The sequence below is a fragment of the Lepidochelys kempii genome, chromosome 1, assembly GCF_965140265.1.
Source record: "Lepidochelys kempii isolate rLepKem1 chromosome 1, rLepKem1.hap2, whole genome shotgun sequence".
In the NCBI taxonomy this organism is placed as follows: domain Eukaryota; kingdom Metazoa; phylum Chordata; order Testudines; family Cheloniidae; genus Lepidochelys; species Lepidochelys kempii.
In genome coordinates, this window is record NC_133256.1 from 10,018,350 (window position 1) to 10,037,558 (window position 19,209).

Genomic DNA, 19,209 nt, shown 5'->3' on the forward strand with positions numbered 1-19,209 from the left:
CCCGACTAAATCATCCCAGCCAGGGCTTTGTCAAGCCTGACCTTAAAAACTTCTAGGGAAGGAGATTCCACCACCTCCCTAGGTAACGCATTCCAGTGTTTCACCACCCTCATAGTGAAAAAGTTTTTCCTAATATCCAACCTAAATCTCCCCCACTGCAACTTGAGACCATTACTCCTTGTCCTGTCATCTGCTACCACTGAGAACAGTCTAGAGCCATCCTCTTTGGAACCCCCTTTCAGGTAGTTGAAAGCAGCTGTCAAATCCCCCCTCATTCTTCTCTTCTGAAGACTAAACATCCCCAGTTCCCTCAGCCTCTCCTCATAAGTCATGTGTTCCAGTCCCCTAATCATTTTTGTTGCCCTCCGCTGGACTCATACACAGGACCTGTACAAAATAACAAATGCGCCTATATGCATTTTGCTGTGTCCGGCTCCTCCCCACTCCGGAGAGGTCTTTGGGCTTGGGCAGAATCCTCTGGGGTGTCCAGGATCCTTACTCTGCATCTTGTGACTTCTGTTCTGAATCACAGAGTCTTTCCAGCCCCACTGGCTTTCTCCGACCTTGGCTGGTCCCTGGTGAAAGTTGACTCTTCAAAAACCTACCTGCCTCCTCCGTTCTCCCTCCCAGACTCTCCTGTCCTTCTTCTGTTTCCTCCTGAGTCTGTCTTTTTTTTTAACCCCTGTTTGTCACCTATCTCTGCCCTGTTTGGGTATTTCTCTCTGTAGACAAGTAGGAGAAGCTACTTCCACCTTTCCATGCCCTACTGTTTGGTCCAGAGCATGTGTTAATTTTAACTCCTCTTCATTGTCCCTGGTTTGGTAGGGGGGTACATATTGCCATCTGTATCAGCAACTGGTACATTCCGCATCCACATAGAGGCATTCCCTGATGCAGCAATTTTATAACAACTTTGTAGCATCAACAAGAATTCATACACTGAACCGAGGCAGAGTCTCCAAATTGTCCCACTTGCATACCTGAAAACTGCAGAGCCAGGATGCTATTAATTTTAACTGTCCTTGTGTTGTGTGCCTCTCATACATCCTCATCGATTCCCTGAATGTACTGCTTGGTTGGTTGCAACTGTTCTGAGCAAAGGCTTAACCACTCCTGCCACGTTCTCTTTCCAGTGACTGAAAAGGTTTATGAGAGCGAATCCTGTTCAGATAGTGAAGAGGAATTCATCAAGTCCAAGCTGCCAGCTGCACACAGTCAGTCCACGGCAGCTGTGAAGAAAGAACCCAAGGAGGATCGGAAGGGCCTGAAGAAAGGGGCAGCCACAGCCAGCAAAGCCAACAAACAAGTCTCCATCATGGGCTTCTTCCAGAAGAAATGAACTGAATCTCTCCCCACGATCCCTGGGCGGTTTGGAAATGTCACTCCTTTCAGTAGCTTTCGGCTTTGGAGGAGAACAACAGACGGGTTACCCTGGTGGGAAATATCTAGTTTACTGTGGAAGTAAGCTGTCTGCACCAGGTTTTGCATCAGAAAACTTAATTGTATCCATATCTTGTAATTCTCTTTCTATGCTAAGCCATATAGAAAGCAGTAGCTGAGAGCAAGCTCTAGAGGAACACTTAGAGATCCGTTAACTTGTTTACATGATGACATTTAAAATTTTTAAGCATAGCCTTTGACCTATCTGGTACTAAGGCCTGTTCCAGGAGTAGATGGACAAAATAAGAAGCTAATCCTTTTAGTGGAATCATTTGATTTTTTTTTTTGTCTTGTTTGTTTAAACGTTCAGGTTGGTTAAAAACTATAATGTAACAGGCACACACACAAATAGTGAACATCTGCTGCAGTTATAACTGGATGAAATGAATTTGATTTCTCCCCCAAGGCTGGTAAATAGTTTTCTCTCTGCCTTTATAATCTTTGTCCAACAAAGTACCACATATAAAATTCTCTCAACCATTTCTTCCTTAAGTATGTCCTCTGTAAAGTGCTTGGATGCCTAATTATAGACCATGGCACTGCTTGTGCTCCATCACTCTTTGCAAAAACATCATTAATGGCTTCCTACGCAGTTGGATACAGTGAACCTGGGACAAGGCCGAAGCCCAACCAGCCGCTGGGAAAGGAACTGTGTGCTCAGCTCTACGAGTGGGTGGGTTTTGACTCAAAGGTGGGCATGTGGGTGGGTTGTCCTGATGAAAGTGGCAGTGTACTTGCCTGCATCGTAGCCAGGGACAGAAAGAAGTATGCAGCTCCTCTTTTGTTGGCTTTTATTTATTTAAAGTCTAATGGGAATGTGCCATGTACAAATGTTTGTTTGTTTTTTTTTAAAGTCTAGTGTCTAAGGAAATGTGCCATAGCAAAATACTGGTTCCAAGGAACCAACAGCCTGTGAAGATGTGCAACACACTGGGGCCCAAATTGTCAAAAATGACTAGAGATTTCGGTTGTCTGAGCTCTCATTTACAGCTAAAATTTAGATGGACCTCTCTATGTTGCTCAGGGGTGTGAAAAATTCATACCCCGGGGCACCGTGGTTAAGATGACCTAATCCCCAGTGTAAACGCAGCTGTGTTGATGGGAGAATTCTTTAGTCGACCTAACTAGCACTGCTCAGGGTGGTGGATTCTGCACATGGACAGAAAACCCCCTTCTGTTGAGCTAGGCAACATCGACACTATGGTGCTACAGGTGAGTAAGGTTTGGCATGTTTCGGACATGTTTTAATGGAAGTAGAGGGCCACCATTGGAAAAGGATGGAAATCTTTACAATGAACTTTTGTATCTTTCCCAGAAAAATACCACTTCAATGTTTCTATTTTTCTTGGCATAGCTGGAAGTATATTCTAAGAGTAATGTTAAATAATAAAACCCTTTAAACACTTACCTTCTTTTGTTTGTGTTACTGATTGTTCTTGGAGAGTTGTGCTACTTTCTGATTTCCCATATAGCTTGTATAAATCTGAATAAAGCAGGTTCATGGCATTCAATTGCATGGCAAAACTTCCAGATATAAAAGCAATACAAGACTTTACAGAACAAAGGATACATATATTAAAAATACAGCTGGAACTATTAACCAGTCTGGTAACAATTTGGGAGTCCAGATGGGGTTTTGAGACAATGCTTTAAAATTCCAGTTATATCTATTTAATATGGTGCTGTGCTAGGAGACAAAGGTGCTGGTTTCTCCTGTCATTTATTAAGATTAAAAGGGCACATTCTGGCATAACTGTTATCATGATAGGTTCTGGCCCTTTGCTCTATCCATTGTTCTCAGATTCCTTGGTGGTCCAGAGGTTAAGGTGCTAGCCTAGGACATGGGGGAACCAGGGGTCAGTGGGCAAGTTCCCCATCTGTAAAAACTGGAATAGCACTTCTTACCTCCCAGGGGTGTAGAGGATAAATACATGAAAGGATTGTGAGGGGCTCAAATACTGAGATAATGGGAGCCATATAAATAAATATAAATGGGTAGTAAGCCATATAAATGGGTAGTAAGGTTTTCTTTGTTCTCCCGTGTTCAGATGGTTTGCCCTGGATGTAGCCCGCATGAACATTCTGTGTCTCTAGGTATAATAATACACAGCACTTGTGGGGCAGTGCTGCCCGCGGGAGCCAGCTGAGGTCACTCAGTTAGGGTGAACTGCAAACAGAACAGGGCAGACAAATCCAAGAAGCTGGTGGATATTCCAATACTTAGATTTACCAAGCCAGCCCACAACAACTTCTATAGCACCTCCCTGGTTACTCAGCAGTCCAAACAATGCAGTTCCCTTAGTACCCAACCTCAGGCCTCCTTCCAGACACACACAGGATGATAAATTCTGAAAATCTTATTACATGATAGAAAAGGTTCTCCTGACCCCAAAGGACCAAGCCCCAGACCCAGGTCAAATGATAACTTAGATCTAACCCAAAATACACGCTTATAGTCAATTCTTATTAACTAAACTACAATTTATTAAAAAAAGAGAGCGTGTTGGTTAAAAGATCAATATACAGACAGACTTGAGTTCAATTCCTGAGGTTCAGATACGTAGCAGAGCTGAGCTTGTAATTGCCAAACGTCCGTTTAGAAATAGTCCATAAGTTATGGTCCAATGTCCATATTCAGGGTGACTCCAGTCAGTGACTGGGGACCTAAATCCTTATGGCTTAAGGTTTCCTCCTCTTGAAGCCCAAAGCAAATCTGAGATGAAGAAGGATCATGTCCCAAGGTTTTTATACATTTCCAGCAGCCTTTCGGCCTGAGAAAACAATAGGCTTAACTTTCCTTCTCCTAAACATCATGGCTATTAGTACAGGGTAATTTATCCATTAAACGGTTCAGATACAGGTTGTCACCACCTTCAAAGAGACCTATTGACAATAATACTATTTCACTGAAGCGTCTTCCTAAATGTTAATCTCCTTTTTTGATCTTTGAATCAAAGCTATAGCAATAGACAAGACTTGTTTGCTTACATCACAAGACCTGAGCAAACATCTACCCTTCTATCTCTAACAATACAGGCTTGCATTTCAAAGCTCTATTCATTGACATATCTTTCTAACTAGTCTCTAAAGTTCAGCCATAGGTTCTGGCCCTGTCACCTTTCAATGAGATATTGTGAAGTTATGAGTGTAATACAACTTGCATGATGCCTCTCTTCTGGGGATCTCTGAAAGCACTTTACAGATGTTGGTGTCACTGTCCTCATTTTAGAGATGAGGAAGTTGAGGCTCAGACGGAGTAAGTTACATGTTCTGACGTTGGGGAGTAAAAATCAAGAAGCTAAGTCTGCCAGGCTCCTGTTCTGACCCCTGGATCTTGTTGCCTCAAGGCGGAGGGTAGTTTAAAAACAATGCACACATGCTAAGTGATGGCTTGAAAAACTGCAGATTGTTTGAAAGGTGAAAATATACATCCTTTGCTTTGTAAGAGGTCTGGAAAGATAACTTGTAAACATGCCTCTGACAACTTCCCGCATCATTAAGCAGAGCAGATTCTGTTTGGAATGAATGTCAGCATTTTCACTCTATGCTGCCTTGGACTGGTTAAAAAGGTCCTTTGACTATAATTGCCATTGGAAAAAGAAAGCAATTTTGGGAGGGGCTGGGAAGCATTCTTATCAACTTGCACTGCTCTGTTCAAATAAATGTCTGCAGTGAAATCCATCAATGCTTGGCATGGAAGTCAGTCATTTCTAAGCCATCCCTCTCCACGCTGGGAGTGGTGTTAGCTCCCCTAAAAGAGCATGTGGAATTGTTTTGTTCTCTCTGTATCTTCATTCCTGGAATGCAATGCCAGCAGAACAATAGATATTGAACAGGAGAGTGCAGAGAACAGCAGGCCCATATAAGGAAATAAAATCACTCCACAAGGTCATGAGTGGATAACATGCATTTGCCAGCAATGTACTGTGCGTCAGTACTCCGTTTTCGTAGACTCCTCTTTTTCCTCCACTGTTAGGAGATCCTACAAAGTGTAATAGCAGTTTTAGTTGGAGCTCTTCTTAGTGTTCGTGTGCAATAGATTATGGGAGGTATGGCTTGGCCTTCAGGATGTCAGCTCACTGGATTCAGTTTTGTCCCATTGTCCAATCTGGGTCACATAAGAGCTTTAAATTCCACTGCTCTGCAGGTCCACTGTCCCTGTTCCTTCATTTGATAGCCAAGTCTCTCTAGTAGCCCTGTCCATGGGGGAGCAATTAGTATGTGCCACCTTGATTCTGCCAAAACCAGTAACTGTATCCCAAATATAACAAGTCCAGTTGTATCAAGGAAATGAATGTTCCCTCCCCATTCCGAAGTTCACTTGCATATCCAATTTAAGTTCTATGGTCCACTGATTTCCTGGTGATGGCACATCAGGCCCCTCAATGCTTAGCGCTATTACAGTGAGGAGCACTATAGATAGCAAAGGAGTGTTCCCTCAGAGAGATTTTGCTATGTACCTCTTGCCCTATTGCTTTTCCCTCCAGAGTCCTCAGGATGTTTTACCTAACGCATCTTCTCACCCTTCAGATAGACCGAACAGAATGGGTGCTTCTCCAGACTATTAGGCTGCTTTGTTCCAGCTACTGGTGAATTTCCTAGACCCACCCTTCCCTTAGTGCTGAAGACTATCCAGGATCAGCAAAGATTATGACTACTGTGGAATGGGCATTTGTTCCTAGCCTTCACATCTTTCATTACTAGCAAACCAGTGTATGGACTGGAACCTCAACTGATGTCCATCAGTGTAGTGCCATGGAAGTCAATGGCCCCATAACACTAACTACCATAGAATTTTGTCTCGACCCCATTTTGACACCTTTCTTGGCTGTTCTTGCTTTTATCCTTTTCTTGGAAATTTTTGTAAAGCTCAGACCAAGAAATTTGACAAACCAGCGTTTGCCCCCGGCGTGCTCAACAACACATGCTCTTGAATCGCTCTGTGTTTAGAATGAAGTAGGCTTGCAATGTTTTTTTTTTTTTTATGCCATTGACGTTTCAAATTGGATCTTTCAGTAAGTATTAATACTGTACTTATAAGGCGGAAAACCTCCACCGATATCCATAATAATAATTATAGACATGTAAAGCTGGAGAGAGAACTTCTGACCATATGGAACAAGGGTGGAATTCGGTAGAAAGAATTTAACCTCTACTTTCTTTGTTCTGTGTGGCTTCCAGAGCCGATTCGCAGCTCAGCTTAATTCTTGCTGGATGCATGGTTACAGCTTTCCTCCTTACATCTAACAGAACAATACCTATTGAAATGCATAAACTCGTCCTATAATTGCAGGATCATTGTGAAGGAGTCAATAGATGGTCTGGTGCATAAGGACCCACATCCTAAGGAAACGGCTCATGCATTTGCCGTCAGTGGTCCCTTGGAGCATCAAATATCTATGAAAAATGCAAAGAACTCAACTGGAGCGTCCAAATTATTTTTGCCTAGAGCACGATTATGTGCGCATGGTGCATTAAAGACCTGACATGCTTCTGCTCTCAGGGGCTGAGGATTGAAGTTCGTCTCACAACTATAACAAGAGGTGAAGACAGACAAAAGGTAGCTTATCTAAGACAAACTTAAGTTACAATTGCTTGTATGAATAACTTTGCTGTATGTATTTTACTGGTGCCTTTTTGTTGTTTCTGGAGAGGATTAAGAGGATCTGCTGTGCTAATCCAGTTTTGTTGCTGCACAAGGAGCTTTGGCCTTATTGAACTGAGGGGAAGGGAAGTCATTCTAATGGAATCCTCACCCCATTTGCTACCTGAGATGGCTGGTGTAATGGAATTGGCCGCCAACAGATCATCACTGGACAGATTCTGTGCCTGCTCACATGGGCATGAGTTATGGGGTGTTTCTGAGCAGAGTTTTTAATAGATTGAGAGTGAAGTCTGACCTGTGATGCTGGTCTTCAAGTTATGCCCCTTGTGCCGGGATCCATTTATATCTTGTAAGCTAAGCAGGGTCACTATGTGGACAGGAGATATTCTGGGAACTCCTAGGTTCTATGGGGAGTTGTGATGGTTATGCAGTAAGTGAAATTCCTTCCCTCTGAGCCATTGTTGAACCGATGCCCAACAGGGTATTGGAGGCAGGCGGGTCCACACTGCTAGAGATGCTGTCTTTCGAAGGAGACATAAAATCAAGTTCCTGACCAGTTATGGTCATTTAAACTCAAAATTCTTTCTACAGATCATTGTAATCTAGGCCTTTAATAATATAACGCTACTATGGAACTGCAGTCTGTACCTGTTACACGTTAACATGGATCTGGTCAGTTCTGGAGAGCAGCAGTTATTTACTATTGGATATTTACATGGAACCTTAAGCGTGTGTGCGTGCTGCTTTATGCAAATAAACCAGCCCCTGCCCCAGTGATCAATGGCTCCATGTTAGTGATCAATGGCTCCATGTCTAGTTGGCAGCCGGTATCAAGTGGAGTGCCCCAAGGGTCGGTCCTGGGGCCGGTTTTATTCAATATCTTCATAAATGATCTGGAGGATGGTGTGGATTGCACTCTCAGCAAATTTGCGGATGATACTAAACTGGGAGGAGTGGTAGATACGCTGGAGGGGAGGGATAGGATACAGAAGGACCTAGACCAATTGGAAGATTGGGCCAAAAGGAATCTGATGAGGTTCAATAAGGATAAGTGCAGGGTCCTGCACTTAGGACGGAAGAATCCAATGCACAGCTACAGACTAGGGACCGAATGGCTAGGCAGCAGTTCTGCAGAAAAGGACCTAGGGGTGACAGTGGACGAGAAGCTGGATATGAGTCAGCAGTGTGCCCTTGTTGCCAAGAAGGCCAATGGCATTTTGGGATGTATAAGTAGGGGCATAGCGAGCAGATCGAGGGACGTGATCGTTCCCCTCTATTCGACATTGGTGAGGCCTCATCTGGAGTACTGTGTCCAGTTTTGGGCCCCACACTTCAAGAAGGATGTGGATAAATTGGAGAGAGTCCAGCGAAGGGCAACAAAAATGATTAGGGGACTGGAACACATGAGTTATGAGGAGAGGCTGAGGGAGCTGGGATTGTTTAGCCTGCAGAAGAGAAGAATGAGGGGGGATTTGATAGCTGCTTTCAACTACCTGAAAGGGGGTTCCAAAGAGGATGGCTCTAGACTGTTCTCAATGGTAGCAGATGACAGAACGAGGAGTAATGGTCTCAAGTTGCAGTGGGGGAGGTTTAGATTGGATATTAGGAAAAACTTTTTCACTAAGAGGGTGGTGAAACACTGGAATGCATTACCTAGGGAGGTGGTAGAATCTCCTTCCTTAGAGGTTTTTAAGGTCAGGCTTGACAAAGCCCTGGCTGGGATGATTTAACTGGGAATTGGTCCTGCTTTGAGCAGGGGGTTGGACTAGATGACCTTCTGGGGTCCCTTCCAACCCTGATATTCTATGATTCTATGATTCTATGATCTTTGCAGCAGATTGGGGTCCCCTCTTGGTGAACCAGGGAATGTGTATGTAAAAACATCCTAAGGAATGAAACTATCACTGACTGTATCTGTCTATCACTGTAAGGACCTATCTGCATCATCAACAAGCAGCAAAGCTTGTTTTTGGACATGGAGTCTGGACACTGAAGGATGGTAGAAAGGGGCAGTGTTTCAGGGACCTGGCAGAAGCTGTTGACTCACCTTCCATTGAAGGTATCAGACCTCTGACTGCCAAGATGGGTGTGTGGTCATGGATCCATTTGGACCCACTGCTGTTCCTGGACAATCATATATCAGTGGCCAGAAATGGCTTTTTCTTTGTTAGGCTAATTAGGAGACTTCACTGTGGTCCTTCATGGTGGTCCACGCAACTTCATCTCCAGGCTTGTCTACTGCAACACGTTCTGCTACCGTGGTGTCCGCAAACAGAAAATCTGGTCTCGCTAGTCTGTTAGAATTCTTTGAATGTTGCTAAAGTAGTGGGTAAAGGAGAACTCATTGATGATTTATTTAGCACAAGGTCCCTTGCAAGAGTCTGCTAAAGAAACTAAATAGTCCACACATCCAACCTTGAGTTTATGAAAGGTTCAAGCATGTCAGTATAAGATATGGCCTCCTCCCACCTCCCTTTCCCAGGAACCGATACCTGCCTTAAAACACAAATAAGCAACTTGAAAGACAATCTTCTTTGCCATACACTTTCACTGTTTCTTTGCTTTTACCCCTAGATACGTATCTGTTGGACAATCAAAGGAGCTACTTCATTCCTATGGACCCCAAATTGAATTAAACATATATTCTATATTAATACATTTATTAAAGTACTAATTAAATGCTAAATGTTAATTTAGACCATTGAGACCATGGGCGGAGACATTATGTAACCTCTTTGACCATTGGCTACTGTGCTTTCATGTCTTGCAGCTAAACCTATCCGGGGGTGTGGGACTGCCAACCCCGTCACTTTCCCCACCCATAGAAAATCCATATATTCGACTGTAATCAATTGACAGTGTCCCTGAGCCGAATAAGCGAGGTGACACTCCGTCAGCGCCGTACGTAATAAACTCCTATGCTTGACCTCTACACGGTGTGGATTTATGTCCTTCAGTTTGGGGGCTCATCCGGGACACAGGCTTGTGAGCTAATTGAGGATCTGAGACTAAAATCCAAAAAGGAGGTGAGTATGTTTACTTTACCACCTCATTAGGGCAGGGATAGAAGTCTCTCATCCCCTTTCAGACGCATCTTGTTTCCACTTTTTAAATTTAAGTGTGAAGGAACCTAGACACGTGAAGTCCAAGCAGAGGGGTTAAATAAGGGTACCAATTGGGAGGGAAGACTAGTGCAAGAGGGTCATGTACTGTTTAAATTAAGGGGGTGTTACGGAGGACTTGGGTAAACCACCAGCAAGCGATTGGCCATGAGTTAAGCCCAGGACTGGCTGGGTACGCAAGCGGTAGGCAGTGCAAACTGATGGTCCCATTTCCTCATTGCACGTAACATTGCAAGTCCTAGGGGAGTGCCTTTCCCCCCAGCCATGTGACGTACATGCTTTCGAATTGCACAAAGTCTCCAACCAATAAGGCCGGCAGCTGTGTGTAACGTAAGACCGCACGGTAGTTAAAAAGAGGGGGGAGACGTCCTCATAAAAGGCTGTGGAAATTGAGACCATAGCATAAAAAGTGGGAAAGGTAAATCCCCATCAAGGCTGTGGAAATTCAGACCATGGCATAAAAAGGGGGAAAGGTAAATCCCCATCAAGGCTGTAGAGATTGAGACTACGACATTTAGAGGGGAAAACGTAAGTTCCCAAAAACAAGGTCAGCAGCCGGGGCAAGTAAAAGCCCATGGCATCAAAAGGAGAGGCAATCATCAGCCCACAAGAGTATTTGGAATATAAACATGTCAAAACTCGACAGACAGCGCTAAAAAAACAAACTACTCTGCAGCCGGACCAGAGGCGAATCTGGTTACTTGGTGAAATAATCAGAAAAGTGACAAAACAGACAAGACAGTAATAGTGTTATTACATATACTCAACCTAAAAGAAAGAGAAATTGCAACTTTAAAGTCTGAGAATCAGGCTCTAAAGGATAAGAGCTTGTGCTTTAAACCATGTAATTGTCAGGAAATTGGAAAAGATCCCAGAACAAAAGAACTACATTGACCATGCCTGGAACACGTGCCCAGAGCAGGAGGGGGAGAGTCCGCTCCCGGCATTTGTCAGCCAACTGCACCACTGGTTAACTATCTGGGGGAAAACTCAGCAGCACAAGGCAAAGGGGAGGAATCGGAACCCCCTCCATACATTTCTTTGTGTGAAAGGCCAAATTTGGGCACCCCCAGAGACAATAAAGGGGCGTCACAAGGATTAATTGCCCCAGGGGAGCAAGTACAGCGTATGGCTCCAATCAAAACGCAGTTAAGGAGGTTCAGAAATGTTAATGCGGAGGGTGAACCAGTAAGGGGACTCAGGTCAGAAACAACTGAAATCTACCGTCCCTTTGCCCCCCAGGAAAAACAGGCGTTACTGTCTGATTTACCCAAACTCAAACGAGATAACAAGAACGCTGAGTTCTGGGACAAGCTGGATGGCCTGGCTGAAATACACGGCCTCCATAGGAAGGATGTTCACACCCTGGTCAAGTGTAAATGCCCCAGGGATGTGTGGGACAGCCTAGAAGATAAATGGAAGATGGGGCACTGGGCTGAAGATCATAACGCCAACCCTGCGGGCGGGGATCAAGCTGGAGAACCCGCAGGAACGCCAAACCAAGAGGCAGGCAGTGTAACTGAATTCAGAACTGCACTATCTGCTGCTCTAGGAGCCCAGACCTCTAACTGGGGGGCTCTGCAATCAGTGGTTCAGCAGAAGGGGGAGTCTGCCACGTCTTATGCTGAAAAGAAATGGAATGCATTTCGAGCTTATTCAGGTCTGGAGAATATAGCATCCCCAGACCATGATGTATTCCTCCAAATCCGAAAGGAAGGGCTGTCTGCAGACCACCAAGCAGTCCTGGCATTAGGCATCTCAGTGGGAGAGACATACTCAGCAGTAATGAAATGGGCCACAGAAGTAGAAAACAGGAAAAAGAGGAAGGTAGCAGCAACCACCCCATCTGAGGAAATTACAGCAGTTCATAGAATCAAAACCACTACCTGCTTCACGTGCAATAAGCCCGGACATCTGGCACGTAACTGTAAAAATAGAAATAAAACCAAAACATGCAGCAATTGTAAAAGGAGCGGCCACATAAAGGAAGACTGCTTCCACCCCAAGGGGTGGGGTGGGGTAAGGAGGCCAGTGGCCAAACAAACAGAATAAAACTGATACAACTAGTACCCAAGAACAAGAAAAAGATAAACAAATCCAGGAGTTGCTCAAACTCCTGGCTAGCAAATAGGTATTAGCGGCCTCTGTGGCTGGAACCAAAGGTGTCCCCAGGATGTTTCTTAATGCACGAGTGGGGGGCCGACCGTGCAACATGTTAATAGACACAGGAGCCTCAGTATCAATAACCAGCCAAGAGCTCCCCCTCACCTGTCGAACCATATGGATTGAAAGGGGGGGGGGGAGATTAAAAGCAACCCTAAGCCAGCCAGTAGAAATAGAATTTGAAGATATGGTCACAGTCAGTCAAATCTGAGTTTGCCCCAAGCAGGGAGACACAATTTGCAGCATAGATCTCCTTAAGGAGCTCGGGGGAGTAATCAACCCCAGAGCTAGCTGTATTGAATGGGCCAGAAGGTCCAAACAGGAGAGATTATCTCAAAATATAGCCATGATTGCCAGTAGTAAAGCAATAATACCGGGGGGGGGGGAGGGTCCAGTAGAAAACTAAATGGGTTAGTCTCTAAGGTGCCACAAGTCCTCCTTTTCTTTTTGCGAATACAGACTAACACGGCTGCTGCTCTGAAACCTGCCATATATTTCGGAGTACTCAGAGATGGTGGAACCAATTCAAAGCCTCACTAGAGGAGGAAAGCCTGCAAATGAGTTAGTAATATGGGGCACAGAACAACAAAAGGCATGTATAAAAATAAAACAGGCTTTAGCCTCTGCCCCCAGCCTGGGTTTACCCGATATGGGAAAGCCGTTCCACCTTTACTGCAGCCATAGTGAAACTCAATACTCAGCTGTATGGACACAACTTCAGGGAGATAAGCAGCGTCCAGTAGCATACCTATCTACCTTAAGACCCCCTGTATCCCAGGGACTACCGGAGTGGGAGTGCGTGGGGAGTAGCTCTAGATTGCACTATGTGGTCAGTAAACGCTTGTAAATCATACACTCTCACGGGGAAATTAGTGTTACATATACCCCATACACTTATTGATCTCCTTAATACCGGGCGGCTAAGATCTGTAACAGATGCCTGCAGGAGTCAGTGGGAATCAACATTGTGCTCGCAAAACCCCAACTTCTATATAGTAAGGGACAAAGGAATAAATGTAGCTGAATGTCTGACCATAGAGGGAGAGGTACACGCATGTCTTATAGATAGGGAAGAGGAAGTGTTGGGGAGAGTTAAAGAAGAGCCATTAAAGAATTCAGATATAATTTTGTATGTAGGTGGATCAAGAAAGTATGCAAATGGACTGCCACACACTGGATGGGCAGTGGTACTCAGTGATGGGACAATGATAGCGTCAGGTCAGATGGAAGGATCAAAATCAGCATAAGAAGCGGAGCTAACAGCCCTCACTGAAGCTTTGAGAGTGGGGGAAGGCAAGAAGCTCACTGTATACACAGACAGCAGATATGCATTCAGAATAGTACATGACTACATGAACGTGTGGTCACGCAGGGGTTTTATAACAACAATTGGCAAGCCAATTAATAATATGGAGGCAGTTCAAAGACTAACGGAAGCTGCCAAACTACCATCAGAACTGGCAGTAGTAAAGATAAAAGCACATACTAAAATCTCAAGCGAGGAACAAAACGGAAATTACTAGGCACATAAATGGGCCAAAGAAATTGCACAAGCAAGTCCTATTAAGATTTGTGTAGCTGTAGTGCCCGAAGAGGAAGTAAATTTAAAAAAACTATATGCAACCATAAGCCCAGAAGAAAAATGTAAATTGGAAGAACAAGGCTGTGTATATAAGAATCACCTCTGGTATGGGCCAGGGAGGAGGAGCTGGTAGCCCCGGAGTGCATAGGGGCTCTGCTGCTCCATGCCATCCAGTCTCCAGCTCATCTGGGGTGGAGACAAATGAAAGCCACCCTGAAACACAGGTGGTGGCCCTCTATGGAAAAAGATGCTTTACTATTTTAAATCAGCATCTGTCAATACTAACCATGTTTCCACAAGTGTCTCCACAGGTAAACAAGAGAAGGTGGAGGACCAAGGACTGAAGGGTGACCAGGACAACCAGAGCGACCGTGGGGAGGCTCCTGCTGTGGCTGTCCCTGTGGTGCATGAGGAAGGACGCAAGTAGTGTGCCATGTGCAGGGTGACACCTTTAGACGATGCTGTGGCCCTCTTCGAGGGACAGTGTCTGTACTTAATGCAACCAGTGTCCGGATTACCTTTAAAGGGAGACAGCTGCATACTACTAGTGAAGGGGACTACAAGGTCCTGGGTTACCCCTCATTTGAACACAATTACAAGGCATATTGCCATGATGGCTTGGGAGGAAACACACAGGAAACACTTTGATTATCATACACATTGTAAGGAGAGTGATCACTTTAGATAAGCTATTACCAACAGGAGAGTCGGTTTGTGGGGGGGGGGAGAAAACCTGGATTTGTGCTGGAAATGGCCCAACTTGATTATCATACACATTGTAAGGAGAGTGATCACTTTAGATAAGCTATTACCAGCTGGAGAGTGGGGTGGGGGGACAGAAAACCTTTTGTAGTGGTAAACACCCATTTTTTCATGGTCTGTATGTATAAGAACATCTTCTGTATTTTCCACAGTATGCATCCGATGAAGTGAGCTGTAGCTCACGAAAGCTTATGCTCAAATAAATTGGTTAGTCTCTAAGGTGCCACAAGTACTCCTTTTCCTTTTGCAAATACAGACTAACACGGCTGTTACTCTGAAACCACACAGACCTCGATACTGGAATTTGTGTAGGATTTTGTGAGAAAGAAACCAAACACTCATGGAAGACCATGTGCCAATTATACTGACATGGTACCTGTGGAGGCTGGGCCTGTTAATTCAGGATGGGGCTTACCACTTAAAGCTCAGACAGAGGTATCCCCAAAGGCATGGCATAAATTTGTTAAAAAATGGCCCAAATTAGAATGCCCACGACTGGTAACAATTAATCAAGTTATCAGAGACAGAGTGGAACCACCTGACTGTGTGTCATGCCCTGAACAAATCCCTGTTCCAGAATCAGGATTGGTAATGATTGGTAATGATAATGGACCAGCACTACCGTTCCTCACCTCGGTGGTGTTCTACTCTTACAGGGTTGAGGTGCGTGTTCCATTAGAGGAAGTGAACAGGCAGTGTGCAAAGATCAGGCCTCGAATTAGTAGAAATATTACTAGCCTAACAAACCAAATTGGTGAGCGCTTAACCAGATAGAAGAGGGGATTACTAGATACCCTTGCAGGATGGTTTGGTGCAGGTAATTCTGTTGGCAACACCTATACCATAGCACGCCAAGCTGAGAGAAGGGACCGACTTGAATCAAGGCTTGCAGACGCTGTAATCTCTAATGCTTGGGGAGGATTGGATACTAATAGGGCCAGCCAATTGATCCTAGACAGCTTGAAGGATCTGTCAACCTCTGTATCCACCTCATTAAATATAACAAAATACCTGGGTCAAGAAGTCACCAGCCTGCTAATAAATGGTACTAAAATAAAGGCACTGGAGGAGAGTTGTTGGAGAGCAGGACAAACTTTGGCCATCACCACACAGGGAATTGTAACTGATCTCCTTGATGGCCGGGTCCACCCAGCCCTTATGGAAGTAGTGGAATCCTATCTCCCCAGTACCCCTCCATGGGCATGGGGAAACAGAGAATCAATAAGAGTCCAAAGACCAGTTTGGACAGGTCACAGTATATTCTTTAACCTTTTGGTACCTCTGGGCATCCCTCATTTACAGCGAGCCAGGATGGTGACCTCCCTGCAAGTATGGAGGAGGGGTCATGCTATTAAGATAGAAGCCGTTGCATACTCTGAGGTCGCTGGGAGAGCACTGGATCCTAGTGAATGTTGCACCCACTCTGATAAGGAAATTCTGTGTACATGCCCATATAATATTCTAACGAATCTGTCTAGGTTCGAAGTGGCCATCACTGAGAAACTGGCGCACACGGAGCTGGTCCAGATGAACGGTACCTACTGGTGTGTGACTGCCCAGAACCACTCCATCGAGCTAAATGGAAAGCCCTGCCCCTCGAGGCATCCATCCGTGTGCATGATGGTTCCCCAAAGGGCAACCCTGACTGTTGACGGGACGCGGCTCCACCGTACTCCGCCAATGATGGGTAACCTAACATGGGATCCGGAATGGCACTCCGGAAGTAAATATCTAGAGGAGATTCTAAAGGCCCTGCAGGCGAAGATCGAGGCATTGGTGGCCAAGGCCCAGAGGCATATTGGGGAAGGCCGTCTGAGGTACACCCTGATAGGGAAAACCGTGGACCAGGCTGATGTGAAGTATCGAAGGCGCAGAACCAGGCAGTGGAGGTAAAAGCGATGATCATGGACAATGCCATCTCAGGTGATAAGGTCCCCTGGGGATGGATCTGGGTGCTATTTTGTCAAGTTATGTGGGGAGTGTCTATACTGACATTCCTGATGGTATTGGTGTTTTACTGGCAACTACGAAATAGACTGGGTACATTAAAATTGGTATATTTGACCTGGCGGGTTAGGGAACCCTAGGGTCATGAGGAGGGACTTGAAGGGTTAAAATCCATTGCTGATGTAATAACCTGGTATATGGATTTGTGTACAGGCCCAAAGTCCAGAGTTTGGTCAAGAGGTAGAGGCCTAGCAATAGCTAAGAGAAAGCAGAATAACCAAAGATAACCTTACTTTTGCTAAGATGTGCCTGGTCAGCAAAACACCAGATGTTGGGGGCAATAATTGTGTCTTATTCAAAGTTGCAAATAGAACAAAGAAGCCCTGTTTCTGTTGTGTTAGTTTCTTCTGTAAGGAGATGTTCTTCCCATACATACAACCTTGAGTTTATGAAAGGTTCACGCATGTCAGTATAAGATATGGCCTCCTCCCACCTCCCTTTCCCAGGAACCGATGCCTGCCTTAAAACACAAATAAGCAACTTGAAAGACAATCTTCTTTGCCATATACTTTCACTGTTTCTTTGCTTTTATCCCTAGATATGTATCTGTTGGACAATCAAAGGAGCTACTTCATTCCTATGGACCCCAAATTGAATCCAACATATATTCTATACTAGTATATTTATTAAAGTACTAATTAAATGCTAAATGTTAATTTAGACCATTGAGACCATGGGCGGAGACATTATGTAACCCCATTGGCTACTGTGCTATCATGCCTTGCAGCTAAACCTATCCGGGGGTGTGGGACTGCCTACCCCGTCACTTTCCCCACCGATAGAAAATCCATATATTCCATTGTAATCAATTGATTGACAGTGTCCCTGAGCCGAATAAGCGAGGTGATACTCCGTCAGTGCTGTACGTAATAAACTCCTATGCTTGACCTCTACACGGTGTGGATTTATGTGCTTCAGTGGGCATGCCGTAAAGTATTGTTGTCATGGATCAAAAACTGGCTAGGAACAGAAAACAAGAAATAGGACTAAATGGTCCATTTTCATCATGGCAAAAGGTTAACAGTGGGTGCCTCAAGGTCCCATACTAAATCCACTGGTGTTTAACATTTTTATTTATGATCTGGAAGGGGCGGGGTGAGTAGTGTGGTAGAAAAACTAGCAGATGATACAAGTTGGGAGCAGAGAGGATTGTGAAGACCTTCAGAGAGACCTAAACAAACCAGGTGAATGGGCAACATGATGGTAAATAAAATTCGCTGTTGATAAATATAAAGTAAAGCATGTTGGAGGGAGAAATTAGATTACTCATACACCTTGCAGGGTTCTAAATTAACTGTATCATTGTGGGAAGGGAATCTGGGCACTGCTGTGGACAGCTCAATGAAGACCTTGGCTCAATGTCAAAAAAGCAAACCAGATGCTGGAATGTCTCTGGAATAGGATGGTGAATGATACAAAGAAAATTATAATGCCTTTCATTAAATCAGTGTTGTGGCCTCATCTGGATACTTTGTGCAGTCCTGTCACGCCATCTCAAAAGGATATTGTAGAGCTAGAGAAGTTCAGAGAAGTGGAAACAAGGAATGAACATAGGTCTGGAAAAACTCTCTCATGAAGAGAGTGAAAACACTGGGATTGTAACTGATAAAAGGAAATGCTTTTTCATACAACATATAATTAGACTGGGGAATTCATTGCCACAGGATGTAATTGGAGCCAAGAATATAGCAAATCTAAAAAGGGATTGGACATTTATCTGGTAACATGCATATCCAGAATTATTATCATAGTTAATGCTTTCCAAAAAAATGGGAAGGGATCTTAACCCTCATGCTTCAGAGTTTCAACAAATCTCTGGCTATTGAAGACAAGGATTAAATCTAAACTGGGTGACAGGTTATCCCACATCCACCAGCCGTGAGGTCCTTGCCTCTTGCTCTGAAACAGCTGGTTCTAGTGACTGTTGGAGCTAGATGGACCTTGTGTATTGCGGAATTGCTGTTCCCATGCACCTGGGACTGACTGTGAGGGACCCATGGTACCATTAGCTGTTCTACCCTACAGCACCCATTTATTGGGTCATACAGCCCAAGGGCAACACAGCACTGTTTTCTACACTGGTTCCCTATCCAGTACCAACCTCCCCCCCACCCCCCCAAGGCTGTGGTGCTAACATTTGATGAACTAGGGCCTGGAGACTACTACTCTCTCAGGAATGGGGGATGCAGTGGCTGACAGAGCCTGAGGTGAGACTGCCATGAGCCATAACTAAGCATGCTGGGTGGCAAGCTCTCTACTATGGAACTCCCTGCTGCTGGGCGTCAGGATGAGCCCGATCTGGCTAGTTTTAGGGTGCAATGCAAGATTCATCTGTGTGCCATGACAACTACTAATATAAACTGAATTGTCGTCAGTGCCTTCTTTTGAAGGAAACCAGGAGCAACCCTCCTTAGCAAGTGGCAAAACCTATGGAGAGCATGAGCATTTTGTTTACTGGTGAATTGTGTGCATGGGGCATCTAGACACACTATTTCTGTGGTATTCGATATGGCTACAGGTAAGTGAAG

General features: G+C 44.7%; 1 protein-coding gene across 8 annotated transcripts in view; it reads left to right on the forward strand.

The window, feature by feature from the left end:
- The window catches only part of POLD3 (DNA polymerase delta 3, accessory subunit), a 54,920-nt gene extending 37,356 nt beyond the window's left edge, over window positions 1-17,564 (forward strand). For 3 of the 8 annotated variants that reach the window (XM_073334073.1, XM_073334082.1, XM_073334091.1), the window contains exon 12: window positions 1,134-2,847. In XM_073334073.1, the coding sequence (XP_073190174.1) occupies window positions 1,134-1,339 (206 nt within the window). In that variant the 3' untranslated portion in view covers window positions 1,340-2,847. The other 5 variants (XR_012157568.1, XM_073334118.1, XM_073334108.1 and 2 more) reach the window with 5 other exon arrangements.
- The last annotated feature ends 1,645 nt before the right edge of the window (window positions 17,565-19,209 follow it).